At 42.5% G+C, this 23,993-nt stretch overlaps 1 protein-coding gene across 4 annotated transcripts in view; it reads right to left on the bottom strand.

Moving 5' to 3' along the window:
- The window catches only part of itpr1b (inositol 1,4,5-trisphosphate receptor, type 1b), a 500,439-nt gene that overhangs the window by 138,425 nt on the left and 338,021 nt on the right, over positions 1–23,993 (bottom strand). For all 4 annotated transcript variants that reach the window (XM_048606463.1, XM_048606462.1, XM_048606465.1 and 1 more), the window contains exons 42-48: positions 23,546–23,799; positions 17,760–17,960; positions 16,617–16,727; positions 15,070–15,165; positions 14,857–14,979; positions 13,936–14,043; positions 9,506–9,698 (exon numbers count right to left, since the gene is read on the bottom strand). In XM_048606463.1, coding sequence (XP_048462420.1) covers positions 9,506–9,698; positions 13,936–14,043; positions 14,857–14,979; positions 15,070–15,165; positions 16,617–16,727; positions 17,760–17,960; positions 23,546–23,799 — 1,086 coding nt within the window. The remainder of the gene's footprint in view (positions 1–9,505; positions 9,699–13,935; positions 14,044–14,856; positions 14,980–15,069; positions 15,166–16,616; positions 16,728–17,759; positions 17,961–23,545; positions 23,800–23,993) is intronic.

The raw sequence follows: 23,993 nt of genomic DNA, 5'->3' as shown, positions 1-23,993 counted from the left end.
CACTTCCAGGACTATGACCATGTAGAAGTTGGCAACTACAGTACAGGGAAACGATTTGTGGCTCAATCCATCGTGACAGTCCAGTTCAGAAGCCAGGTCACACTATTCTGCTTGGACAAGATGCAGTTTGATTCTGCACATTAAATTTACCCACATTGGGCACAGCTGGGCATTGCCGTCTGCTGCTGACTGCTAGCGCTCCTGCAATGTGACACAATTCCTCTCAGTGGGCTCTGTACCTGGACTTGCCACTCTTTGGTGTCACTCAGTGGTTAAATTAGCAGGTTTGAACCATCTTTGACATAGGACAACTACCCAGTCATCACAGGTGCCCAGAGGGCAGGAAACGCGAATCCACCAAAAGAAAATACCAAAACTGACCAGAGACGTCTAAGAATCAAACCATTTTGGCAAAAAAAGTGCTGACAAGGGCAGGAGACAGACTGGATGCTCCGATAGCTAACCGGCAAATAATTAATTAGTGATGCTGAAGGAGACATAGGAATGTTAGTGGACTGGTGCTAAACCTGTCTCATGCAGTAGCAGTCATACAGAGCCATAGAGATGTACAGCACAGAAACAGACCCCTCAGTTCAACTCCTCCATGCTGACCAGATATCCTAAATTAATCTAATCCTATTTGCCAGCATGTGGTTCTTCTTTTTCATGAACTCATCCAGATGCCTTTTAAATTTTGAAACTGTACCAGCCTCCACTACTTCCTCTGCTAGCTTGTTCCATACACATACCACCCTCTGTGTGGAAAAAAATTGCCCCTCAGGTCCCTCTTATATCGTTCCCTTCCCAACTTAAACCTATGCCCTGTAGTTTTGAACCACCCTACCATGGGTAAACGATCTTGGCTATTCACTCTATCCATGCCCATCACGATTTTATAAACCTCTATAAAGGGCACCTCTCAACCTCCAACGCTCCAGGGAAAATAGTCCCAGCCTATTCAGCCTTTCCTTATAGCTTAAACCCTCCAACCCTGGCAACATCCTTGTAATTCTTTGCTGAACCCTTCCAAGTTTGCCAAAATCTTTCCTATAGCAAGGAGAGCAGAATTGAACACAGTATTCCAAAAGTCAAATGAACAACATGGAGAACACAGTAGAATTCGGGTCACAGAAGATGACAGTACACTGGGTTCTGGTCGGACTGCATTTGTATATGGACTGTCATCTTTGGTCAAAGGTTAGATTTTCTGCTCCTCCAACTGTGCCAGCCTATCTGAAGGTAGCACGGGGACAATGGAGGTGGGTCATAAAAGGTACCTTCCCACCTCACTCTTGCCCACACCTGGACCTATCTCCCATATTATGGTCGATGGGGGGGGGGGGGGAGAAAACGGTCAGGTACCTCTCCCACCCAGCAAATTGACATTTAATTGCCTTGTTCTGCCTCTGCCACTCTGTTCTGTACATGAGGGGAAAAGCATAGGCAAGGTGGGTACCTTGGTGGCTTTCACTACTGTTGGGTGGGATTGGGAGGGAGTTGATGGATCTCCCGTGGTGGGAAAGTGGCGCCAAAGTCAGCTGTGCCCATCGGAGGCACACCTTCCAAGGCCATGCCCCACTTTTAACTCTTTCCCCCTCCATTCCTAGGCTCTGAACTCCAGCCTGCTTGGGCCTACAGTCAGACCAGTTGGCAGCTCTGCCTGGGCTGGTTTGTTGACAGATGAAGATGGAAGTCCAACTCAAGCAACAAAAGCTGTCCCTGACCCACTATGACTTCTGGGACAGGCAGACTGACAACCATCATTTCAGCCAGGGTGGCAGCAAATATGGCGTCTTGCAAATCCCACGCAACAGAGGAGATCTAAGAAGGGAGCCACAAGGGGCAATCCTAGTTACAGGGCTCTTCAATCCTAAGGAGAGACTGAAGAGACGTGGGCTTTTCCAGTTGGACAGGAAATCTGAGAGGTGACCTTATTCAAGTATCCAAGGAAAGTAGAAAAAATATGAATGCAAATATAACAATACTTTCTATATTGAGGACAAAAGAAGCAGTCGGACTAAAGGGCAGTCTAAAGAAAGAAGGACCAACTAGGAATCAAAATAGCTGATCTAACAGGGTGGATGAATGCAAGTAGTGCAGATCATTAGGTGTATATGCACTTTAGGTCCATAATGAGAGACATATTAGGAACTAAACCCACACGACGAAAGTGAGCGTGGCAGTTAGATATTCAAAATTGGCTAAGGGACAGAAAGCAGAGAGAGTTGTGTTGAATAGCTGTTTTCGAAGTGGAGGGAATTACACAGCAGTGCTTCACAAAGGTTGATAATAGGATAACGCATCCCTTTGATTGATATTAATTACCTGGGTGTGAGGAACATAATTTTCAAATTTAACGGCATCTGAGAAAACCTGTAAACTGCAAAGAGGATAAGTAATGGATATCACACAGTCAGGCCAGTGAAATAGGCAGGCACATGGCAGATGAAAGTAAACAAAGAACTGAGAAGTGATCCATTTTAGTGGCAACAATAAAGGAAGGCAAAATAAAACATATTGTACAATTTTAAAAGAGGCGCATAAACAGAGACACCTGAGGATGTAGGTAACTGAATGTTGGAACGCAGCAAGACAAGTGATAAGACTGTTTAAGACAAAAATGCATATGGTATCCGTGACTTTACTGGTAAGGTACACAAAGCAAAAAGCAAAGAAATTATGCTAAAAAAAACTTTTCTAAATTACTACTTAGGCCCCAGCTTGAGCATTGCTGTGGTTTCCCACATTTTAGGAAGTATGTCAAAGCCTTAGAGAGGATGTAGAGAAGATTTATTGGAACAGGACCAGGTTTGCAGTACTTTAATTATACAGAGAAATAAAACAACATGCTATTATCTTCACAGGAGATTCGACAGAGGTGTTTAAAATCCTGAAGGATTTTCATGAAATAAATAAGGAGGAGAGATTGTTTCCAGTGGAAGGTAGATAGGTAATCAGAAGACTCAGAATTAAGGTGACCGGTGAAATGGCCTGGAGAGATTTCATTCTCTTTCAAAACCACTGCACGCTTTGTTCATTTGGAGTATACAGCCTGAAAGGATGTGGAAAGCAAATTAAATACAAATTTTCAAGAGGCAAATTGGATATTTACCTGGAAAGGGAAAATGTGCAGGGTTTTGGGAGAAAGGCAGGACAGCGAGTTGAATCGGATAGTTTCTTCAAAGGAAAGGAAAAAGCATAAAAAAAAGTGAGCTGGCCAAGTGAAATGGCCTCCTTTGATGTTACATAATTCCGAGTTGGGGATGGGTCTGGGTGGGATACTGAGGGTCGACGTGGACTTGTTGGGCCGAAGGTCCTGTTTCCACACTGTAGGGATTCTATGATTCTATGTCATCATTGCAGATAAATGTGGTTTGTGTTCGCATGCTCCAGTGCGAAATCCTGGATCATATCTACAACCTTTGTCACTTCAGCAAGCACGACATGAGAGTGAGCAGACGGACACTCACTGTAAAGCATTTACTCTTGACTGTCCTGTGTTTCTCCGGCACCTCGGTTGAAGAACGAACTGCATGCATTATTGGCTCACTGTTCTGGCTAATCCAGAGTTACCAAGGTGAAACTTCAGCATCACTATCCTTCTATTGGATTCCTAATTCTGCACACAGGAACGCCCAACAATTTCACCTTAACCAGAGTTTTGGATCATCCAAATTCGACTCGTCGTGATTTCACTGTCCTACTGTGTTTGTTACAGAACAGCTCTCATTTTTTCACCGATCGCAAATTTTAGTGGAGGGCAGGTATCAGTTATTGGATGGTATGGAGTTAGTTCCAACTACTCCAAGTTTCCCAGTTCTGAGGACTGTCTAATCAGGAATTAGGGCCCTGCAGGGAAATTTAAATTGAGTTTAATATACGTGCTTGCTGACATGGAATTAGCTCTACTTGATGCAGGGTGTTGTGTTTGACTGTAGATACATTGCACACCTCCATCGTGCTTGCTCAAAGTTGCTCGTCTCTGTCTGTCAAAAAGCAACTTGCAAAGAGTCGATAGTTTAAGTCAGCAAAATATTGAGGTTATTGCCGGTGACATTCAAAAGATGGACGTGACCATAGAGAATGAGATGATCAATGGTGACCACACGGTTTGGCTGAGGGGTGTGTTTTAAAGAGGTTGGCAAAGGCTGAGTGGTAAGTGAAGCTGCAGATGAAGTGTTTCAGAGGCAATTTTGGTACATGAAGCCCCAGATAGTTGAAGGCACAACCACCAATCATTAGTAGAAGAGATTGGTGGTAAAACAGCAGAACAAGTGAGAGGCAAGGCCATGAGGACTTTGAAAAATGAGAGCGAGAAATGCAACTTCAGAGCATCGAAAGAGTGGCGGTCAATGTCGATCAGTGAGTATAGAGATGATGGGCAATTGGGATTGATTGAGAGATAGGTTAAAAACAGAGTTAAATATAAATATATTTCAGGTTTCAGACATAGGAAAAAAATTAATTCAGGTTTGCAAATCACAAGAGATCTTTTAGCGTTAATTCCTTAATCCATTAATGGTCAAAGATTTTGGTGGAAAAATTACTTATTTTAAAAGCTGTTGATGAAGTTAAAATGGAAACAATGCAGTCAAGGGCAATAGAAACAGAATTATGAAATAGTTACATCACTTCATCTTTATTGAGAAAGAGATGGGCAAGTTATACAAGGTCAGACATCAGATTTCCAGGAAAAACAGAAGAGGAACTAAGCAATATGCAAATGATAAGGCATGAATAATGGGGTAGTCTTACAACAGACCAAGAGAAACTTGGGTCAGTTGGTCTTAAAAGGAGATCTGGTGAAGTAAGCAGAACTTTAACCAGCATATTTGACATTGCCAAGAACTGGCCATCAATAGAACACTACTATTTACCAAGTGGCATGAGATGCACACCTAACAATATGAACAATAGTGAATACTTCGATTAGATATTTTCTAATCAAGCTGTTCAGAGATGTTATTACACACCTTGGAGGAGGTTGGAAATTGAATCTTGGCTTTCTGGTCTACAGGTAGAGACACTAACCCTGTGTCACAAGAAACCTAATACTTCAAATACAATGACCAAGTAGTCAGCATGGATTGAGGAAGGGAAGTTGTGTCTCATCCTGGGCATAGCATTTCTTTTTAAATTCACTCATGAGGCTCAAGTCTGATGTCAACGTCTGAGACAACACTTATTGCCCAATCTTATTTGCTCGAGAAGGTGATGATAAGCTGCGTTCTTGAACTGTTGAAGTCATTTGGTGTTGGTACACTCACAGTATTGCTCAGGAGGGAGTCCCAATATTTGTCCCAATAACAGTGCTTGAACTATGATAGATCTCCAAGTCAGGATGGTTGATAACTTGGACGGGAAATTCAAGATGGTGGTGTTCCCATGTATCTACTGCCCTTGTCCTTCCAGATGGTTGTGTTTGTGCATTTGGAAAGTGCTGTCTAAGGGGCTCTGGTGAACTTCTGGAGTGCATTTTCTAAGTAGCACACATTGCTACTTCTGAGCAGAGTTGTGGGGAGCAGGTGCTTATGGATGTGCGAGCTGTTTTATCCTGGATGGTGTCAACCTTCACGAGTGTTGTTCGAGCTGCACTCATCTAGGCAAGTGGGGAGTATTCCTTTCCACTCCTGACTTGTGCTTTGTAGATGGCAGACAGGCTTTGGGGAGTCAGGAGGTGAATTACTCGCTTATAAGATTCCTCATTTCTGACCTACACTTATAGCCAATGTTTATGTGGCTATTCCAGTCCCATGAGCGATTAAAAAAAGTTGTGATCAGAATGACATAAATCTTCACTTCCTCAATCCAGGTTGACTATTTGAATTATTAGGTTATTCCAGTTCAATTTCTGAGCAATGGTGATCCCAGGATGTTGACACCGGGGAAGTTTGATGACGGTGATACCACTGAATGTCAATAGATAATGGTTGGGTTCTCTTTTGTTTGAGATGATCATTGCCTGGCACTTCAGTGGCACAAATATTACTTGCCACTTTTCATCCCAAGTGTGGGCATTGTCAAGGTCTTGCTGCATTTTGGCATGGACAGCATCAGTATCTGAAGAGTTACGAATTACTATAAACATGGTCATCAGTGAACATCTCCACTTGTGACCTTATGATGGAGGGAAGGCCATTGAAGCAGCTGAAGGTGGTTAGGCCTAGAATGCTACCATGACAAACTCCTGCAGAGATGACTGACCACCAACAATCACAAACATCTTCCTATGTAGCTGATATGACTCCAACCAGCAGAGAGTGTGCCGCCCGATGCCAATTCATTCCAGTTTTTCTGGGGCTCCTTGATTCCACATTTGGTCAAATTCAGCCTGAATATCAAGGGCAGTCACTCTCACATCACATCTGGGACATAGTGCTTTTGCCCATGTTTGAACCAAGGCTGTAAATGGGGTCAGGATTTGGCCCTGAGAGAACTCAAACCGAGCGCCAGAGAGCATGTTATTGCTGAGTAAGCACTGCTTATTCCATATTTATACATTCGATATGTGTTGAGCAGCAAGTTTCCAGGATGGAAACCTGGGCCTATTATCTGTTTTGAGTACTCAATTCCTACCATGTTACCTGCTGGGATTCAGCAGGTGATTGTAGGCAGAAGTGGAAGCTTGGGCAACAGAATATTCCCCCTGTCCCACCATGCACTTAACAGTGCAGTCAAAATGCAGGTGACAGAAGAGCATTAAACAAAATGGAAAGCACATCTGGCTGTCTGAGCGCGGCCACAGCACCTACGGGGGCTGATATTAGATAGAAACATAGAAAAGAGAAGTAGTAGTCATTTAATCCAGAGGCAGCTCTGCCACTCACTGTGATGGTGGCTGATCTCCTATCTTAATGCCATTCTCCTACTCTCTCCCCATACTCCTCAACACTTATCTTCCAGAAATCTCTTTCTTTCTTAAATATATTCCACGATTTGACCTCCACAATGTTCTGTGGTGGAGAACTTCACTGGTTCACCACCCTCAGTGAAGGCACTTCTCCTCATCCCAGTCCAAAATGGCATACTTGCCATCCTGAGTCCGTAACCACTTTCCCTGGATCTCCACTTCTCCTCGCCAGGGAAATATGATTCCTACATCTGGTCTGTCCACCCCGTCAGATTTTTATGCACTTTGGTGAGATCCACTCTATTCTTCTAAACTCCTATGAATACAGGCCCAGTCAACCTAATCTCTCCTCATAAGAGGAACCCAGGAGTCGGTCCCATGAGCCATTGCTGCATTCCCTCTAATGGCCTGTGTATGCCGTAATCCAGGTGTAGTCTCACCAACACCCTGTACAGCTAAAGCAAGACTTCTTTTCTCCTGCACTCAAACAATCTTGCATTGGAGGCCAACGTACCATTTGCCTTCCTAACTGCCTGCTGCACCAGCATGCTTGCTTGCTTTCAGTGACTGGGTGTACAAGGACCCCAGCTCCCTTTGTACATCAATACTTCCCAGACTATCACCATTTACATAATACCCCACCACCCTGATTTACCTACCAAAGGGGATAAGCTGACTTATTTACATTCTACTGCATTTGTCAAACAATTGCTCACCCACTCAAACTTGTCTCAGTCACCTTCAAGGCCCTTTACATCCTCCTCACCACTCAGAATCCAACCTAGTTTAGGGTTGTCGGCAAGCTTGGAAATATTCCATTTGATTGCCCCAACTGAAGTGTTGATGTCACAACAAAGGAATTATCTAGTAAAATGAACATCAGGAGATAAAAAGTAAAAAAGAAGGACAGGGAAATGGTGTTAGACCTGTTACTTTTCTTCCAGTTGACAATGCAGCTTCATTTGGATGAGGAAATAGCCTCTTGGTGCTGTAATTTCCAGAACCAGATTTGAACAGCAGAAAGTGGTTTATATTTATCTATGTTGAACTGTATCTACCATCTGTTGGCATTGTTATTAAAATCTTCTAAAGCTGTTTGCATAGTACTTCATTATATTTGCTTTGCTGCTTCTTCCAGTGGAATCAGCCACCAGTTATGTCAGGCAATCAAACTCTACCTAGAGTTCAAAAAGAACAACAGTACATTTGAAATGCCGCCTTGGAGCCTGAAGCTTCACCCTTACGGGTTATCTAGCCATCAAGGTTCCAATTGTTTTGGAGCAGAGCCCATTTTGCTGAAGTCAATTTGCACCCAATTACCTTTACAATGTCAATCACAAATGTCCCCGAACTTAAAAATAGTGGTGGAGCACAATGAAACCCCCAAAAAAACTTCCTGCTTGGAGTCTCATTTTCAACTCCTAAAATGCTGTTAGACATGGCAGGTTTAAGTAAGAGAAAGGTCTTCAACTTCCATGGTGACTTGTACACATGCCATGAAACTACCTTCCGGTGAACAGAGAAAACAGAGGGGATATCAACGAGGATAAAAATTTTAGAACATTGCAGTCACACATCAAGAGGGTTGAGGTTTCTTATTACACTTGAAAATTTGGCCGTAAAGTCAGCTGCACGAATAAATTGGAGGATGCTCACATCTACGTGTCAAAGCCTGGTCTGTTTTGTGAACAGTGGTTCAGCTGGGCAGAGGACTTGATGGACAAACGAGAAAAAAGACAGAAAGAGGAAACTGGGATGTATTGCAGCCAGTTGCCCAACTTTACTACACTCAAAACACCCGTTATTGGTTTGTGTAAGACTGCTGCTGGTTTTTTTTTTGGTGCAAATGCCGAAGAAAGAAGGAAGCACTTCTGCTTACTGCTCAGCATGTTCCATCACCTCTGGACATTCTGACTCATTTTATAGTACTTCGAAGGGCAGTCACTCCAATGTAGGGATCACAGGAGTTGATGCGCGCACAGGCAAGATCCCTTACCAACAGGAGAATTTGATAATGACCAAACAATTGGAGGTGGTAAGATTGGGGCAGTGTGGCTTCTGTCAAACAATTCCTTCGATCGATGGCACTTTCAGCAAGGCAACACTGACGTATCAAATCTGGATTTATTTCTCAAGTCTTTGGTGTCCCCCCTACCCAGGAAAGCACAGGCCATAACCAAACAGCACAATGATAAAGCCAATTGCTTTGGATACGAATGCCATCCAATGATTTCAGTGGAAACCATTTCACTGGGCACAAGAACCAACTCCCACAGTCAAAATTCAAACTCCCGACCAACGGTTACTGTCCTTGGGCTGTGTTCATTTTGCCTATGAATATTTACAAATATTTAAACTCTGAAGGATTATTTTCTTCCAGGCTGAGATAACACATGCCAAGGTCAGATATAATTAATGCTAAAACATGCAGAGAGATAAACTATAGCCTCATTTATACTTTTAATATCTGTGGTGAAAACACATTTGCAGACAAGTGTTCCATCTGGACTATTTCAGCATTCATTGCAAGCTTCAAGGTTACTGGTTGGGTTATTAAGAGGTAATAATATCAAGAAGAGACGAGGATTCAGCTTTTTTTTTTGCATTACAGCCTGCAGCAAAGAGGAAATGTAGTTCAATAGAAATTAAACCCACCTCGAAGCTTCTTCTGCCAGTTCATTTCATTGAAGAGGTCCTCAGAGCTCAGGAAGAAGTCATTTATCTTACTCCCTTGCTCATCCCGCTCAGTGGTATAGTACACACGCAGTTTAGATTCCTTGGTAAGGAACTCGCAGATATTTGGAACAGGGAACACTATCTGTTCCATAGTGCGATCCTGCCTCACAATCTGCCGAAAAGATAGATTGAATTAAAACTTTATCAATATCAACAATACTAACAAAATTTAAACTTCATCTTTGCGACTGTACAAGTGTAGATTATTAATTCCCAATATACGCTATATGGGATATATTGAGGTTGGTTGGCTCGCCGAGCTGGTTTGTTGTTCCGCAGACGTTTCGTTACCGTGCTTGGTAACATCCTCAGTGCAGCCTCTGATGAAGCGTCGGTGGGTTTTCCCGCCTGGTTTTTAAACTCTGGGGTCCCTTGCGATGGATTGCCTCACTTCCGGGTTTCCTCCGTAGTGGAATGTATATGGAGTCGAGTTCAATGTGTTTATTAGTACCCTGCTTCGTGGAGTGCCATGCTTCCAGGAATTCTCGTGCTTGTATCTGCCGAGCCTGTCCCAGGATCTTCATCAGAGGTGCACCGAGGATGTTACCAAGCACGGTAATGAAACGTGTGCGGGACAACAAGCCAGCTCGGCGAGCCAACCAACCTCAACACCCACAACCCGAGCTACAAATCTACTCCAAAACCTTATATGGGTTATAGATTATTAAGGGTCTTTTGTACAGCAGACACTTTCTGCCTGTAAATGTTACTTCCTCTAACTCGGAATGTAAAAACTTTTTGCAAATATTTATACTGGGCGTAAGAAGAAGTACGTGAGTCTGTTGATGAACAGACCAAATCATCTCAAAATACTAGAGAACAGTTTTAACCATTTTATTGGTGATGGACTTACTAAGGTGCAAAATTTTAAACAACTCTTTCAAATTAAAAACATGCTTATAGTCTCCACTGAATTGTCTTTGTGTCTTAAGTTCTTCCTTGAAAACATTTTCAAAGCTATGGATGTTGACTGGGTGTTTTCACTTCAGACTAATTGGACAGGGCTTTCAGATGGGCCTATGATTTGAGAAAATGCAGGAATCCAACCTGTGTGTCAATAGGATTTGAAAGGAAGAAGGGTAGGTCTGTTGTCCCACCGGGATTGAGAAGGTTCTTTGTGTCTTCAGAAACACCTTGGAAGAGAGTGAAGATTAAATTGTCACTGCTTCATTTTGCAGACTTTTATTGATGATTGCTGTTTTCTGCTGTGCATAGTTCAGGAGACATAAGCCTGTGATCAGCAGCACGCATGATCGGGATTTTGGTTGAAGATCAGTTTAAAACAAAAACAAACAATTGCTCATTGTGAAGTAGCAATGACACAGAATGTACTCTAGGTGAAGAAGTTCAATGTCTGTCACCAAGACTGATTCCACTGACTACCCTACACCCCACCCTGAGTTGAACTGAGCTGGGCAAAGCCTTATGGACACATCTGGCAAACCGGACTCACACCAAGTGTTAACAGAATGGTTACGAACGGAGAATCTCATCATCACTGATTTACAAAGTTGTGATGACTGGTAAGAGAGTTGACCACAAAGTTCTTGTAAAGGTCAAGTCTCATCATGACAATGAGGACATCATGAATGGTTGAGGCACTACTACTGTATTAAACTGGAAACTTCAAGAACAGATCGAGGATTTTGTAACTGGACGTCCTTGTGGTGCTGTTATTCAGCAGTAGAACTGTATTAGTCACAATCTGTAACCTCTGTTTGGCGTAATCTTTACTCTACCATCAAGCCAGCAGATCAGCCTGGTTTAATCAGTGCAGAATAGAAAGCCTGTACAGGACCAAGTAGATCTAAAAATGAGGCGCCAAGCCGATGAAGCTTCAAACCTACAACTAAATGCTTGCGAAACAACGGAAGTGGCATGCGACAGATAGAGCTAAGCAAATCCATTGGATGCAGTCAAGGGGCATACAGATTAGGATTAAGGGGGGGAAGAAAAGTAAGTCTGAAGGCTTAATGTGGCAGAGTCCCTTGAAGAGTAAGAAAAGATTGTGGGGAGAGAGATTCTTAAAAATAAAAGTTAGCAAAGAGGGTATGAGAAAGGATTCATGGATAGAATAAAGTGAAATCCAAAGGATTTTGTTTTTAAAATGTACAAGGAACAAGGAACAAGAGAATAACTAGAGAAAGAGTAGGGCTCAATAGGGACCATTGAGGTAATCTGTGTTGAACTTAAGATGTGGACATAGTGCACAATGAAGACTTCACACGTTGGTCTTCGCAACGGTAAAGGCCAAAGCAGGTATTGATATCAGTGTGGAACGTTGTGAAATATTAGAAGAAATTGGGAAGCGATGGTCTCGTTTTGTGCTGTTAACATTTATGAGCCTTCAAGTCAGAGCACTGCCATTCTCCCGCATTTAGTTGCGAACGTTGATGGAAAATTAACAGGAGAGTAAGGCAGCTCCTTGAACAAGATCATCCTCCATGGCAGCACAGCCCAGTGTGCATACAGATAAAGAAAGATGAAAAGCTTGTTGCCGTCTTCAGCTGGAAATGCTGAATGAACATCCTTCGAAGCCCCAGCCCGTGATCTCCAATACTACAGATACTCATGTTCAGTCATTCGATTCACTTCAAGTAACAGGCAAAATTGCTTCGTGTCCTGGATACAGGCCATTCATTCTAGCCATCACATGGAAGTCCAGTACTATCAAACACCTCCATGCTAAGCTGTTCCACAGTACCTGGCAGAGCGGAGTACTGCTGCCCTAAGACTTTTGCATTCACCGTCTCCTGCTGCCCTGTGCCCACTCACTCAATCAGCTGGGGAAGGGAGGTTGAACATGTCTACCGTCATCTTCAGTCATTTGCTGCACTTGCTTGGAATGAGCTTCCAGATATCAAGTCAATCTTTCATATTCTATTACAGCAAATCAGCTGGGTTTCAACCACAAGCCCGTGTGTACATTTGGCCAGGATGCAAATCAAATTGCACGATTATGAAAAACATCGTGGAAGATGTAGTCGTCAAGTGCCAGCCAGCAAAAAAATAAGAGAAACTACTGGATGCATCAAACATGTAACATTCAAGAATGGGGCAATGGAGCCAGTGAGCCAGGAGATAGCTCCTCTCAGTACATAAGCTGCGAAAGGTGGCTGCCCAAAGACAGTGATTCGTTCAGCCACTACTGACTATTTTGTTTGGTGCAACAAAGACACTCAGACATTGTCACAGTTGTTAAGTAAAACTCTGTCTTTGTGCCTTCAGAGCTTTGAGTCCGGTTCCCAGTGAGTGACTAGGTGACAATGACAATGACAATACCTCATACAGCTTTTGCATTTACAGTCATTAACCACCATGGGCTACTGCACGTCTGGATCCTAAGCATCGGTGGTTCACTTAGCGAGAGCAAACGAATGACAACACAACTCTTCCTCTGATACCGGAGGAATACCTTCATGAAGAACTTCCCGCACTGCCGCTACGTTTTATATAAATCCCAAAGCTTTTACATGGAAGCAGAATTCACTGAGCCTACTTTTGACTAAAATTCAAGAAACCAAACAGACTTCATTTACACGTACCCTACGGGAAGGTAAGCTTGGTATTCCGAGTCAGTGGCATTCCAGCTCCAGCCAGAACTATGAGCTTTCATAGAGGAGCACAGTTAGCCATTGCTCACCTGCAGCCTCTAACCACCGAAAGCAGCTGAGGGAACTGACTGGACACTGCAAGGATATCCGACAATATAAAATCTGCCAGGCTTGCCACCCAAATGTTGTGGTAGGACAACCTCCTTTCTGCTTATTTCCCTTCCGGAGTTAAAACAGGCCTCAATGACTCTGAAGTTGACTCACTGATCAGTGTTTTACTCTCAGCAATTACTAGTCTGGGGCATTTTCAGTTCCTGCTAAAGAGACGTAAAATTGCAAGATACATGAATTTGGAACAATTATGGACCCTATCACTTCATGCAAAGTTAACTGGGTAGCCAGTGCACGTAGAAAACAAAAGAAGGTTGCTCTATATGGTCAGTGAGGCTCAAGTGGCCTCAGTGTCTCTATAAGGCACTTATCTGCCAATTCACTCAACTATTTCCATTGTATACGATTGAAAAAACACACACAAGGAAGAACTAATGATTATTTCATGACTCAGAACATGACGTGTTATCTTAGTCCATTTCCTAAGATAATAAACTTTCCATAATTTTTAAGGCTACAATCTAAACTGGGAAGCTTGTCTGATTAGCTGTTTGTTTTGGTTCCGAGAACTTTGTCAAATCTTCCAATAGCATGTTTTTTAATTGATCTCCTTCCAACAAGGCTGTAAATAAGAATGGTACAAGATGCTGGTATCTGTTGTTTTTGGGTCTCATTTTTACTGACCTCAATCTGAGCTGTGTGCTTAGCATAATATTCCAAGGCTTCATCACCTTCGCCCATCTGACTGCCAGGTTTCAGCATTTGCTGCAACTCTTTGTTATGACGTGCCAACTGCAGGAATAAGCAACATTATGAGTGCCAGGGCTGAAACAGTTACATTCCTCTATAGCTCAACAGTGAATGAAACATTCTTCTGTGCACTTCAAACATTCCTGCCCATCAAATGCCCCTGAGGTGCCCGCCTCCTTCCTTACAACTGGCGGGTGGCAACGGAATATTTATTTTGTCTGGTCCTCAAAAATGGTGCAGCATCTGCTGACTCATCTGTGACCACAATATTCAGCTACACAAAAAAAACACATCAACTGGTGTTACAGGAGTGTGATTATCCATGGGATAATGACCTGGCCCTTTTTTTTTGGCTGTCACGTTAAGGAATATATTTTGGCAAGGCTACCTGGGGAAACTCCCCGGCTCTTCGAAACACTGCCGTGGGATCTTTCACATTCACCTGAACAGGCAGGTGGGACCTTGGTTTAATGGAAGGCACCTCCAACACTGCAGGGCTCCCTCAGCAGTGCCAGCCATTTTTTTTTTCTCCGAGCTCAAGCCTTGGAGTGGGACTTGGAACCTAGGACCTTGTGGTTTGGAAACAACTGTCCAACCAACAGATGGCTTAAATATATACCATGCATTAAAAATGTAAACAATCCACCTAGCTGGAACTATAGTGCCAAATAAAATTGATTTTTTAAAATGTTCCTCATTACAAAGAATGAACTGAATTGGAAGCAAGGCGTCCTATGTATGACGAGGAGATGGATAGATTACTGACTGTATTGTTCATGCCACTGAAGACACAAACACGATCCTTGTTTCACTATCCTCGGCTGAACCCATGCTCGAGTCCACGTTCAAGTTTACCTGGTGTGCAAGAATGTAAATATTGTGGCCAACGTTCCGGGGCGATGCTGCATGATCCTCACCATCTTCAGTTTCCTCAAACTCCACCTCACCTTGGAGATAGGCCTTCTTGATCACTTCCACCTAAGAAAGCATTGGCTTTGTCAATTAAAATATAGATTCACTGGCAGGAGAAGGAAACACACAGTATATGTAAAATAAAACGCTGTCTACCAGTTCCTTGGGCCGCATGTTGTAAAGTATCCTCTCCGCATTCTCACTGTCATGCCTGCTCTCCATGATTGCCAGCAGTAATTTAGAGGCATTATTCTGTGAAAAGGACACATGGATGTCAGGAGAAGGGCACCTGCCATTTCTAACCATATTCTGTAACTTGGAAAATTATTACGATATTCTAAGAACAAATAGTGATATCAAAGATCTAAACAAAAAAAAAAAACCACACAGTCTACAAAATACAGTCTACAAAATACCAAGTCAATGACTGTTGCTTATCCACTGTCTTGGGCATAATCAATCTTGATCATTTTAGGAGTCCTATTCAGATTGAGAATTAACTGCATAGATGACAAAATGCCACATATGGAAACATAACGTCAATTCGTTTCAAAGAAAGTTTAAATTAACAGATCCAACATTTCATTTAATGACCAGTGATGGCAATATGTACATGTCCAGATCCATACTGTAGCCAATGTTTATATTACATATTACAACTAAATTTTCATCCATTCCATTACACAGCAGGGAAGAGGAATTAATTAACTCAATGTTATTGGTTCTGAGCTAATCTGTTCCCTTCAATAATTTCTACACCTTTCAGTGAAAAAATACTCTTGATATTGTTAATTCAGTACTTCTCTGGACTTTCCAAGTTCCAAGGACCCACGACTGCCACAATATTAAAGGCATTCCAACTATCTTCATTCTCAGAATATACCCAAACCATCACAGAGCATGTGTCTTGGATATTGTTGCTGTCTTTCAACTACGTCATGTTCTTAATGCATCCTGTATATTCCCAATATTCCTCTCAACTAATCCATCTCTGTTCATAATTTTTCCTCTTCACATTATCTCACATCCCAACACTAGGATCCCAAAAACATGGGGATGACCATGTTAAATGCCTATCCTCATTTTTAGCATATAGTTTTATGCAAATTTACCACCCCACAAATTAATGCATTGCCTGGTCTTGACAGAGGATGCAATTTCCCTATTAGTTGCACTGTGGTAGTTAGTGGATCTCAGGGATGAGGGAACTTTCGGGGCCTATAGTTGTTGATGAGTGGTTAAAGCAATGGGTTGACGTTTGGGGTTGAATCTGTTGTTTGCATTCCTATGGGCTCCCATGTGGACTTGCTGGGCCGAATGACCTGTTTCCACACTAGAAGGATTCGATGATTCTAAGCTCGACAAGAATCCTGGTGACATAACTGGTAAAGTGTTCACTGAATATGGCTGGTACAACCCAGAAAAAAAAAAAGTAGAGAGGGGCCAGAGGCAGATTCAGTTCAGAGAAAAAGGTTCAAACTAGGGTGGATGGAACTAAATAGATACCACACAAGTTGGAATATGACCTAAGGCCCAAGGTTCTCTCCCATAAACTCAGCAAAGGCGAGAAATACAACTTGGGGCCTGGTGGTATTCCAGGTGGTACAAATGGTGGTGATCTTTGACAACTAGGCAAATCATTTTGGTTGCCCTTTCTACTTTTAAACACAAGGCTCATCCATGAGAATTATCTTCTGACTTGCCTTCAACTCTAGTACGAGGTCCATTCGTTTTTTCCCCAGTGGATTTATGTCATTCAGAATTAATGCAATGATGATGTCAATTCCATTCGATTCATGGGTGGCAATACAGTTCTGTGCAAACAAATTTTAAAAACAAAGTCATTTGAATCATGTTTCCCCTTCGCGATTCAAACGTTTGCCACGAAACCAATAGTTTCAAATTTGTCAAAACATCTATTTATTAAGATTCCTATTCATGGAAACAACACTTGACGTACCTGCACTGGAATACCTGTGGTTAGTTAATTACCTGTACATTAGGATGAAGTGGGAGCTGCTTAAACCCCAGTATAAGGGAATGAGACAGGGAATACAATAAAACCATTCCAAACAAAAACAGTAATCCAGAATGGCACTACTGGTGCTCCAGACAGCTTGCTCTGTTTAATTAAGTGTCAGCCAAGACTCGCCTCTGAGTACAAAGATCGAGGGGTCAAATCCCACTGCACAGACTTGAGCACAACATCCAGCTTGTAATATTCCCAGTGCTTTAATGAGGGGGTGCTAAAATGCCCTGATAAAATAGTGATAATAATCATAATTTGAGGGCATGCTTTTTGTTTGATGTTTACAGCCAGAATGATAACTTTAAAAAGGGACTCCTGAGTGCAGTCATCTTTCATACTGGCATACGCTTCTACCGACACACGTATTTTCACCTCCGCTACCAGCTGAACATACTTTGGCCATCTTCAAATTATTTACAATGAAATGGGGGCAGCACGGTAGCTCAGTGGTTAGCAATGCTGCCTCATAGCGCCAGGGACCCAAGTTCGATTCCACCCTCGGGCGACTGTCTGTGTGGAGTTTGCACATTCTCCACCGTGTCTGCGTGGGTTTCTTCCGGGTGCTCCGGTTTCCTCCCACAGTCCAAAAGATGTGCAGGTTAGGTGGATTGGCCTCGATTATGGGGACAAGGTGGAGGGTAAAGGTGGGTTGTGGGGGCAGCTGCATCTGGATCAGACAGTCTTCAGAGCAGTGCAGACTCGATGGGCTGAATAGCCTCCTTCTTCAGTGTTGGGATTCTATGATTCTATGAAACGTTAACTAATTTTACAGTAAATAGGCTCTTAGCAAAAATAAAGCCAGTGGCACAAAATATACCTGATTCTCATGGCAGGGTCCTTGACAGTATTCAGTTAAGCTCTCCAGTGTCTGATTGATGAGGGACACATTTTTCTCATTGATGTAGAGTCCCAGAAGACCCAGCCCACCCGTGGTGCTGCCACAAATGCAATCCAGGAATTGCAGAGTCTCACAGACCAGGTTGTAATTAGTCTTGTTGTTTTGGCATCTCAGGAAGTTCTGAGGTGAAATCAGAAAATGGATAATTAATGGTCACAAGGACTTCCTGCTTGGCTTCACAAGTTTCAACAGGTGCTCAAGTTCAGAGGTGACTCCTCGACCACATTTACGAATAGCTCCATAGGGCTCAAGACAATTGCAAGGAGAAAAGGAAAATAAATTAAGAAACCACCAGATTTTAAAAAACAAATAATCACGGTTCAGCATGGAGAAGGGAGTTGTGAGTAAGAGATCTCAAGACTGACAGTACTGCACTGGTCAATACTTATGCCCTGGTCAATACTTATTCCTCGAACAACATCATTAACAGAATATCAGCCCATGATCACATTGCAATTATGGGGTCTTGCTGTGTAGAAATTTGGTGCTGTGTTGTTGCCTTAATTATAATAATGACTACATGTCAAAAAAAATACTTAACTGGAAAGAGCTTGCTTGGACATTTTTGGAGATGAGAGCACTTAATTGGCTAGCTGATGACATCATAGGAAGTGACATCAGGTCACATGATAATGCAGCCAAGGTCTGCCTCCGCATTTCTGAAGAAGGGTCCCGACCCGAAACGTCAACTTTCCTGCTCCTCCGATGCTGCCTGGCCTGCTGTGTTCATCCAGCTCTACACTGTGTTGTCTCTGACTCCAGCATTGGCGGTTCTTACTATCTCTGCCTCTGCATTTGTTGGGCAAGGATCTCACCCTGCTTTGTATAAAATGGACAGAACAACAGTTCTGGTTACCATGACCTGCTACCCTCCTGTCTCTAAAGCACAGGCTGTGGAAAAAAAACTTCCACAGAACTTACTTCCTTTTCACCAGACAGACACCAGTACAGTCTTAAACCATCAAGATTACAAATTAGAAAATGCTCCAACAATGACAGTGCAAGGGAACAGTTAAATTTTTGGCCTGTGTCCCGTTTTATCGCACAGTAAGGAATGTTCTGGTCATCTACATGATTCAAAGCTCCCTGTCATGGTAGCTGCTACTTTGAGTTTAAATAACATTTCTACTGTATCTACTGTTAAAATTGCCTGAAGGGTTACAGTAGTGAATCAGTTTATTTCTGGGGTGCTTAGGCTTTAATTATTCTTCGCTTCTTAATCTTCCGTTCATGTGCTCAAATGATTTAATAAGCTGTGGTGCAAAATAAATCTCCATTGGCAGCTCATCATATTTATCTGTTGGAGTGGTGTTGAATTATGAGTTTCCACCTCATGGCTTTATAGGCCTGACGTGGCACTGCTTGCAGTATTTTACAACAGTGCAGCCCCAGTGGCCTATCGCGTAGTTACTGGTCTCTGGTTGCTTAATTTTCCTCCCGGCTTGTTTTCCCCTTGTGTACTCCATTCTGTCACAGCCACTTTTATTAGCCAGACTCTTCCATTCTGTTGGCCCTGACTGTACGGAGAATGGACAATGATCAATGGTCATCCAGTTGCCCACCAATCAATGCTGTTGGGCACTAAACATAAGAAATAGAAGTAGGAGGCCATTCGGCCCGTTAGCTGATCTGCCCCAACCTTCAACTCCTCTTTCATGCCAGTTCCTCATAGTCCTCAACGTCCTGATAATTCAGACATTTCTCTAATCTATCTTCTCTGAGAATCTATACTACAGCACTGATACCACAAATTCATTCAATCTTTTGACAAACTCCTGTGCTTATGGTGTAAAGATGAATACTTGCCAGAAGAACCAATGCCTCTTGGAAACTGAATAAGATACAAGCAAAATAACTAGTCATGAATACTGCATTTAATTACTGTAGATTACTCACTTTCTCCCCCCAAAACAGATTATTCCTTTCAGGCCAATGGCAATTTATTGTAAATAAAATGATGAGGCCTCATTAAAAAAAAATTGGACCTTATTAAAAAAAATGCGTGCTTCCTTATATTAATTTCCACTGTGGCTGCTGCTAGATGGACAGACCTGGGATTCTCCTTCATAAGCCAAATATGAAAGGAGGTGAATGAGCACAAAAAAAATGCACTAAATGTTTTGTTTTCTGCCCTTGTGCAAATTGGCACTCCATGTCTTTTCTTGTTCCCTCCACTCCATGCATTTACAATAAATGCAAGCCACCATTGTTTCTGCTTTACATTCACCTGGGATCATCTGCACATCTTCCTGTTGGAAGATTTCTTTTACGTCCCCCAGTTTGCTCAGTTGGAATTTGAGTTGGAAATGAAACATTAATTCTATTTCTTTCTCCAAAGAGACTGCCTGGCCCACTTGCTATTTCCTGTTTTCCTTTCAGTTTCCAGAAAATCCCCTCCCTGCCCCGCAACCCTATTTTGCTTTTGTAGGATTCGAGTTCCATTGAAACATACTTGCTGCGCATCGTTGGTCCAATATTTGTGTTCTTGAAGGTGAAAGATGTTAGTGCAGTCATTGGAATTCAACTTTTTTCAAGTACAAAATATCAAACATTTCTAGATCAATACAGTCAAAATACAGAGTGAAACCCTGTATGCTCAGTCATAGCCTCAAAAGAGGAGCCGTGACAGCGCTACATCTGGGGAGCTAACTCATTCCGCTGAACAGCACTGCGTTATATGGAGGACGTAAGAAATATTGAACATCAGGTGTGGAATTTCAATGCTTCAATGCAACAGAATCCTGGAAGAGCACAATCAAATGAGATTTCGACTATTTCAGGGCCCAGGAATTTTGAGGCCTTTGATAAAAATAAACTTTTAGGCCAAGGCTCCATTTTTGAACACTTAAACAAACTAATTTCATTCATAGAAACTCTAACTAAGCCTAATATGACACCAGGCCAATGGTCTCAGGACAAGGCACTCAATTCAAACACAAACTTTGTGTGATTTGCTCAAAATATACTGAACTTTTACGAGTATGCACAATGAAGAATTTTATTATGCACTGCGCCCCAGATACACCTTAGGTTGCTGGATATCTAGATTCTGGGCAGTAATAGGTAGACTCCTGACCATAGGGGACACTCGTAGCAGTTTTTGGTAAAGCTGAACTCAAAAGAATACCGACTCCAGAACCAAAATCAACTTAGCCTGGTGAGATGTCACAGTCTAGACAAAGCAATAACTGATTTAAAGGTATGCAACAGTAGCATATCACTGGAATCAATAGGAAAAGACCTATTCTTTTGTCAAAGAAGGCGTTTCCTGATGAAGGTAAATCAAGGGGAATATACGATGCCTCTGAATAAAAGATTGCACAATAATTTTAGTTTCACTGCACAATGCTTCGTTCAGCATTGTTACCTTGACAAGATTTGGAAATGAACATCATTTGACTGTCAATGACTTGACTTTTATTAATGATCCACAAAGGTTCAACCCAGTTGACGTCTCCACAGACGGTCAAGCTGTCTCTATCCATATTGCAGAAAAATCAAGTTACATTTAAGCTTGGACTGATAAGTGGCAAGTAACACTCACACCACACAAGTGCTGAGCAATGACTATCTGCAGCGAGAGAGAATTGAACCACTTCCTCTGGACATCAAAGGCATTACCATCGCTGAATCCCTGACTATCAACATCTCAGGGTTGCCACTGGCCAGAAACTGAACTGGGGCAGACATATAAATAACGTGAATACCCGAGCTGGTGTTGGGTTGGCAAGTCACTTTCCAACTCCCTGTAGACTGTCGGGCGTCTAACAGCTACAGATCAGGAGTGTGATTGAATCTCCCTAACTTTCCTGGATGAGGGTAACTCCAACAACACTTGAGAAACTCAACACTCAACAGACTAACACTTTAAAGCATTCCCCTCCTTTACCCCCAGGAGTGGTGCTATCAATAAGCATCATCTACAAGACGAATTGCAGCCACTCACCAAGGCTCTTTTGGCCTCCTAAACAAGACCCCCACTACCTAGAATGACATTGGCAACAGATCCAATGGGAGCACCCCTACCGCCACCACCTGCGAGCTACTCTGCAAGTCACGGACAATTCTGGCTTTGAAAAATGCTGACATTCCTTCAGTGTTGCTGGGTTAAAATCCTGGAATTCCCTCCCTAACAACATTGGTTTACATGGTGTAAGGATACCCGCAGAGTGGTTTAAAGGTGGCGCTTACCACCATCTCCTCAAGCACTACAGGAATGGACAACAAATGCTGACCTGGCTAGCTATCCTATGAAAAGAAGCAAGAATATAGAATGTGCGCTTTTTGGGGTTTCCATACACTCGATAGCTTCTTTAGTATTGCTGACCAAGTGGACCTCATTCATTACAGACCAGGGTGTATCTTTTTACCTGTTCAACATCTGAGCAAACATGAGGAGACTCATATCCGAGATCCTCCAACAACTTGCCTCTTTAGAATATACCTTAAGCCACTATATAATCTCCCCTTCAATAAGAGAAAGAATATTAAACTAGATCAGGACACAACTCAACAAAAAAATTACACCAAATATAACTCAACAGTACTCAGCAGAATCAATGCATTTAAAATAGTTAATAAATGTATTCTCCTCCTCAAAATATTAAAACAACAGATGCTTTGCCTCCTTGAACTCTGAATATTAAGTCAGGGTTGCTTATCATTACATGGCAAAATGCCACAGTAGAAATCTTGCCCAGCACAATATTTCAAAGGGTTTAGACTATTCCTGACCAGAATAAAATATCAGCTATGAAGAACTCATTTAAAAACCTTTGGAGAAGTATTAGAACAAAGAACATTAGGAACAGCCAACTTATCGGCATATTAGTTCAATGGATAGCCCATTACATTGGATGCTTGTTCTGAATGCAATGGCTTGATTCATTGATGCGTTAGTTAAGTTATTTGAAACCATTTATGATGGGTTCCCAGCCAAACAGGATAGAAGGATTCAAACCACAAAGACTTGGCCCATAACACAGCTCCAATCAATAATAAATACTGCAAAAGAGTCTACATCTGTTCTAGTCCACAGAGCAGACTATCTTTGGTGATGTGCATTCTACACCAATTTTAATTCAAATCCTCTGCTCAAAACCCCTGCAACTACTGCATTAACATTTTTTCTGGCTGTTTCTCCTGGCGAAGTGTGCCAATTTGAAATTTCCGATTGTTAGACATCCCACCATCCCAATATTCACAGACTGATTGTAGACGTTGACAATGAACCTAGTGAGTAGTTGAAACACCATTTGTATTAATTACAGAGAAACCTTCAACAATGGGCACTGGAACAGCTTTTGACATTGAACACAGCAAGCTTCGCAAAATATTGAAAGGCTTCCAACTCAAATCCACCTACTGCTCAAGGCAACGTGGGCCATAATCGGCAAAATCAAAGCATCTCAAATATGGACCAAACATGCACTTCGTCAGCTCCAGAACTACCATCCCTTTGATGCCCTTCAATAAATGAAACTATTCATATGAAGATATTGAAATTGGGATTTCATAGCAATACCTCACTGGCCACATTAAAGACTCTAGCTGGAATGAACAGAAGATATTTTTGGGCTGTGAAGCACAAGGCAGAAACCGTACTCTGGTGACATTAGAGCAGCGCGTTTTTTCCAATTGCAGTCACAACAGGGTGCGGACCAGAGTTGGTCTCGAGAATTCCATAGCAGAGGGCTGTGTGGTACCTGAAGGTCTCGGTTATGGTTTTCACAGAGCAGCTGCAAGAAGCGAAGGATTGGCTGCATGATGGCAATCACGGCACTCATCTCACCATCGTCTTTGTTCTTCTCTGCAGCCGTCTGGTTGCCATCCGCAGCGGCAAAGTGGTCCTCTGGGTCAGCCTCCCTGCGGAAGGTGTTGTAGGCTTTGCGGGTGGCAGCCGAAGCCTCGAGCAGCTGATCTCTTACTTCGTCGCTGAGTTGCGTTGAAGGTTCTTTGGCTGCAGAAGCAGACAACACATCGGTTAGAAGCAATCTGCCCCGTGCATCAGTTTCCCCAAGTACGTACAAAAATAACTGGCAGAACCTCAGTGCTGAGTTAGAAGTACGGGCATCGTAGCCACAAACTAGCTATACAGCACATGGAGATAGTAAGAACTGCCGATGCTGGAGTCCAAGATAACACAGTGTGGAG

The sequence above is a fragment of the Rhincodon typus genome, chromosome 16, assembly GCF_021869965.1.
Source record: "Rhincodon typus isolate 14 chromosome 16, sRhiTyp1.1, whole genome shotgun sequence".
In the NCBI taxonomy this organism is placed as follows: domain Eukaryota; kingdom Metazoa; phylum Chordata; class Chondrichthyes; order Orectolobiformes; family Rhincodontidae; genus Rhincodon; species Rhincodon typus.
This window is presented reverse-complemented; position numbering and strand designations above follow the sequence as displayed.